General features: G+C 35.0%; 1 protein-coding gene across 1 annotated transcript; it reads left to right on the top strand.

Moving 5' to 3' along the window:
- Positions 1 to 993: 993 nt before the first annotated feature.
- Positions 994 to 3,554, top strand: LOC141592143 (receptor-like cytosolic serine/threonine-protein kinase RBK2). Its single transcript, XM_074412727.1, has 7 exons — positions 994 to 1,483; positions 1,573 to 1,824; positions 1,916 to 2,073; positions 2,364 to 2,443; positions 2,597 to 2,732; positions 2,847 to 2,996; positions 3,077 to 3,554. The coding sequence occupies exons 1-7, from the start codon at positions 1,102 to 1,104 to the stop codon at positions 3,188 to 3,190; spliced, it is 1,272 nt and encodes a 423-aa protein (XP_074268828.1). The 5' UTR covers positions 994 to 1,101; the 3' UTR covers positions 3,191 to 3,554.
- The last annotated feature ends 358 nt before the right edge of the window (positions 3,555 to 3,912 follow it).

The raw sequence follows: 3,912 nt of genomic DNA, 5'->3' as shown, positions 1-3,912 counted from the left end.
TATACATAAAATTTACACATTTACATTTACGTTTGTTATAAAAAAATGTTTCAGAAAATTATAATTTCAACACAAAAAAACTAATATATAAATGGAGAAAAACGAGTTTAAAGTGTCGTTTCGTAGACCGTGAAAAGTCAAATGGTAGTTTAGATTGGATTGGAGGGAGTAGTAAATCAGAACCAATAGTTGATTGGTGTAATAACCATCTTGTCAAAGGTAAGTTTATGAAAATCATTTAGAACTCAGCATGGTTTTAAATATAGACTATGCCACTACGAGTTACGAAAGTTTCGAAGGTTAACATAACGGCCTTTCAAGGCGAAATTTTTGGAAACGAGAATTTACTAATACTAAGGGACTAATTTACCAATAATACATGATTGAGAACATTCTATTAGGGTTGTGAGAAACTTAGGTAACAGAACACTCAATATATTCTCACTAAATCCACACTTATGTCAAGATTATAGCAAACTTTTACGCTTCTTTTACCTTTACTACTGTCCTTTATAGGTTACAAAAAATGATTTTTTCTTTGTCAGAAAGGAAATGTTTTGGTTCACTAAAGTTATGTTTCTTACCTTCCAAAAGTGTGTAGGCCATTTGTAATAATTCTTCATCATTTGTTTACTTATTCTATTTATAGGTGTCTGTATTTGTGTATAAAAATGTTTTTGAAAAATGATTTGATCATCCAAATAACTCATTGTTGCTTGTCACTTAATAACATCACCCACAAATGTTTGATCTCCTCTTCTTTCTTTGGTCTTTTGGCCAAAACCAAATGTAAACAAATAAGCGGGGACGAAGAGAGTATTAATTACGTCGTGTGATATTTTACGGGTATTAAATAAAAAGTTTCATTTACTCTACCGGTATTCATTATCTCATTGATACGTTATAATCATGTTTCAGAAACCCCACCAGGCCATAATATTCATTATACACACTTACTCTCTGAACTACTCTTTCATATTCTGTTCAATCTAATTAATTAAACCTTCCAAAATTATAATTATTATTTCATATTCTTCACATTGTTTCTGTTTTCTTTTTCTAATAAAATCTTGTAATTTACTAGAAAATTGTGATCAAGTTATGGAGAAACTAGGGCATGACTCAAATTCACCAGTTGGTGTCCTAGAGGATTATTTTCGGAGCGTAGGAACCGACACGAATTCGTCAAGGGGAACTCCTTCTAAGGACATTGATGGTCATAAGGGCACGAGAAAGACGTCTAGGTGGCGCGGGTTAGTTGACTTGTTCAGCAAGAAATCCAAGAAGGAAATGCCGGAATTTGTTCCTGATGATCATGGACCTAAGTTGTCAAGATGGAGAAGTAGTAGTTTTCGAGAAAAAGTGTCGGTGCCATTTACGACAACTCTTCATTTTCGAGAAGACGGGTTTCATAACTTGGACGCGCCTTGCCGAAACTTTACTCTATATCAACTCCAACTAGCTACCAACAATTTTAGTCAAGGTTAGAAGAAATTCATAATAAGACCGTCTTATCCAAGTTTTCGCGTTTTTAGTTAGTTTATTAAATTATTGGTTATGTTATATGTGTAGAGAATTTCATAGGGAAAGGTGGATATGCAGAAGTCTACAAAGGGTGCTTACACAACGGTCAAATAATCGCGGTGAAGCGACTAGTAAGAGGTACACCAGATGATAGAATAGCGGATTTTCTAACCGAGTTAGGAATTATGGCGCATGTTAATCACCCGAATACCGTAAAATTGATTGGGTATGGAGTTGAAGGAGGGATGCATATTGTTCTAGAATATTCCCATCTTGGAAGCTTGGCTTCTGTGCTACATGGTTAGTTTTAATTAGCTCAATTTACGTCGAATTAATTGAAAGATGCAAGAAAATTATGATTGATTTAATTTGATTATGAATTGATTTGTAGGGTCAAAGGGGATCAAATTGGGTTGGAGTGTAAGGTATAAAATAGCATTGGGGGTTGCTGAGGGACTAATGTATCTTCACTATGGTTGCCACAGACGAATTGTTCATCGCGATATTAAAGCAGCTAATATTTTGCTAACACGAGATTTCGAACCTCAGGTACCTCTATAATTTGACACTAATTAGTACTCCCTCTACCCGGTCATTTGTTGTTTTTTTCCATATTAGGGTGTCTCAGTCAATTGTTGTCGTTTTTATTTTCAAAATGAACTTGATGTGCAATTTGATCATTTACCGTCAATTTGTTTCATTTGTCATTCAGTAATTGCTCCTCTCCTCTTTTCTTGGTTTTTGTGCCAAAACCAAAGGACAATAATTGACCGGTACAGGGAATATATTTTGTGAGTTATAAAGTTAATTATCTATGGCATGACTTTAATTTGTTGCAGATATGTGATTTTGGGTTGGCAAAATGGCTACCAGAAAAATGGACTCACCAAATTGTAATGAAATTTGAAGGAACATTCGGGTATGTGTGACTTGTTGAGATCTGATCTTGATTGTTACGCCGTAAATTATTCAAACTGTTTGCAGAATGCTTTGTTGTAGCCAGATTCAATACTTTGATAATGTTCTTGTTTTCATGAATTAACTTGTCATGAATTCGGACAATATTGTGCAGCTATCTTGCGCCTGAGTACTTGATGCACGGTATAGTTGATGAGAAAACAGATGTTTTTGCTTTCGGTGTGCTGTTATTGGAACTTGTTACTGGCCGGCGTGCTCTAGATTGCTCGAGGCAGAGTCTTGTCATGTGGGTAAGCTAGCTTTTCTCTCTGTTTCTGATCTGTAACAGAGTTAAATGGAGTCACGAGGGTGAATATGATGCTGACGAGGTTTGACCTCCATATTTTGCGTTGATGTTCTTGTAGGCGAAACCTTTGTTAAGGAAGAACAACGTTAGAGAGCTAATTGATCCTGCTCTAGGCAACATCTACAACTCAAAACAGATGAAACTTGTTCTCTTAGCAGCCGCATTGTGTGTACAACGATGTTCAATTCGACGACCCCAGATGAATCAGGTAACATATTTCAAAACATGACTTCACACTGGAAACTAGATCATTGAACAACTTTGAGTTGAAATTGCATATATTTTCAGATATTGCAGCTCTTAAAAGGCAATCTAAGCAGTTTGGAGTCCATGAAGAAACAGAGGAATTCATCATATTGGAATATGTATTACAAAGAAATACTCGCTGAAGAAAATGTTTGAAGGAAGCAATGATTTCCATAATGAAATTTTGCCAATAGTTTCATTATGCGAACGCTTGAAGAGTAGCCAAAGTTCATCGAAAAGCATCCCGCCATGTACAATTTTGCTAGTAAATTTTAAAGGAAGGTGACGAGAGCGTCATCTGACGATATTAAGTACCACCATTATCATAAGGAATATTATGTTAATATGATGTGATTGTCATATTATATTAATGTAATATTCTATACAATGTAATATTGGTAGCGAGTTTATGTCACCATAGATTATAGATTGGTTTAGGTGATGGGTTAGTTTGTACAAGTTCAACAATGCAATAAATCCTCAAGAACTATGTGATTAGTAAACTTTGTTCAGAAATTTATTTCCTGGTGTTTTTGTGCAAGGTTATTAATCTCGGCGTCACTCTCTCACGTGCACTCCTTATTAGTGGGATTCTCACTTTTTGCATGTAGTGTACCCATTATTATTGGGGTGCGCACTTATTGTATGTGAGAGGGTGACGCCACCCGATGACGCTAATTCATTTTCCTTGTACTTATAGTTACCAATATAGAAGAAAATTCATCTGTCCCTTGTCCTTGCTTAATTGTTTACTATTGAGTGCATGTTTCCTTTTCGTACTTAAAATTGCAGTACATTGTTAGTTGTGTTTAAGAGTGTTTATTATTGAGCACATTATTTTTTGTCGTATTTAGAATTAGACAATGTTAATTGTGTTT

The sequence above is a fragment of the Silene latifolia genome, chromosome 7 (assembly GCF_048544455.1).
Source record: "Silene latifolia isolate original U9 population chromosome 7, ASM4854445v1, whole genome shotgun sequence".
In the NCBI taxonomy this organism is placed as follows: Eukaryota; Viridiplantae; Streptophyta; class Magnoliopsida; order Caryophyllales; family Caryophyllaceae; genus Silene; species Silene latifolia.
This window is presented reverse-complemented; position numbering and strand designations above follow the sequence as displayed.

Excerpts from the sequence above, each read along its gene's own strand:
- LOC141592143 (XM_074412727.1), top strand. The coding sequence starts at position 1,102 with ATGGAGAAACTAGGGCATGACTCAAATTCACCAGTTGGTGTCCTAGAG. Across the intron at positions 2,074-2,363 it reads CACGAGATTTCGAACCTCAG|ATATGTGATTTTGGGTTGGC; the intron begins GTACCTCTATAA and ends AATTTGTTGCAG. Across the intron at positions 2,733-2,846 it reads GGCAGAGTCTTGTCATGTGG|GCGAAACCTTTGTTAAGGAA; the intron begins GTAAGCTAGCTT and ends ATGTTCTTGTAG.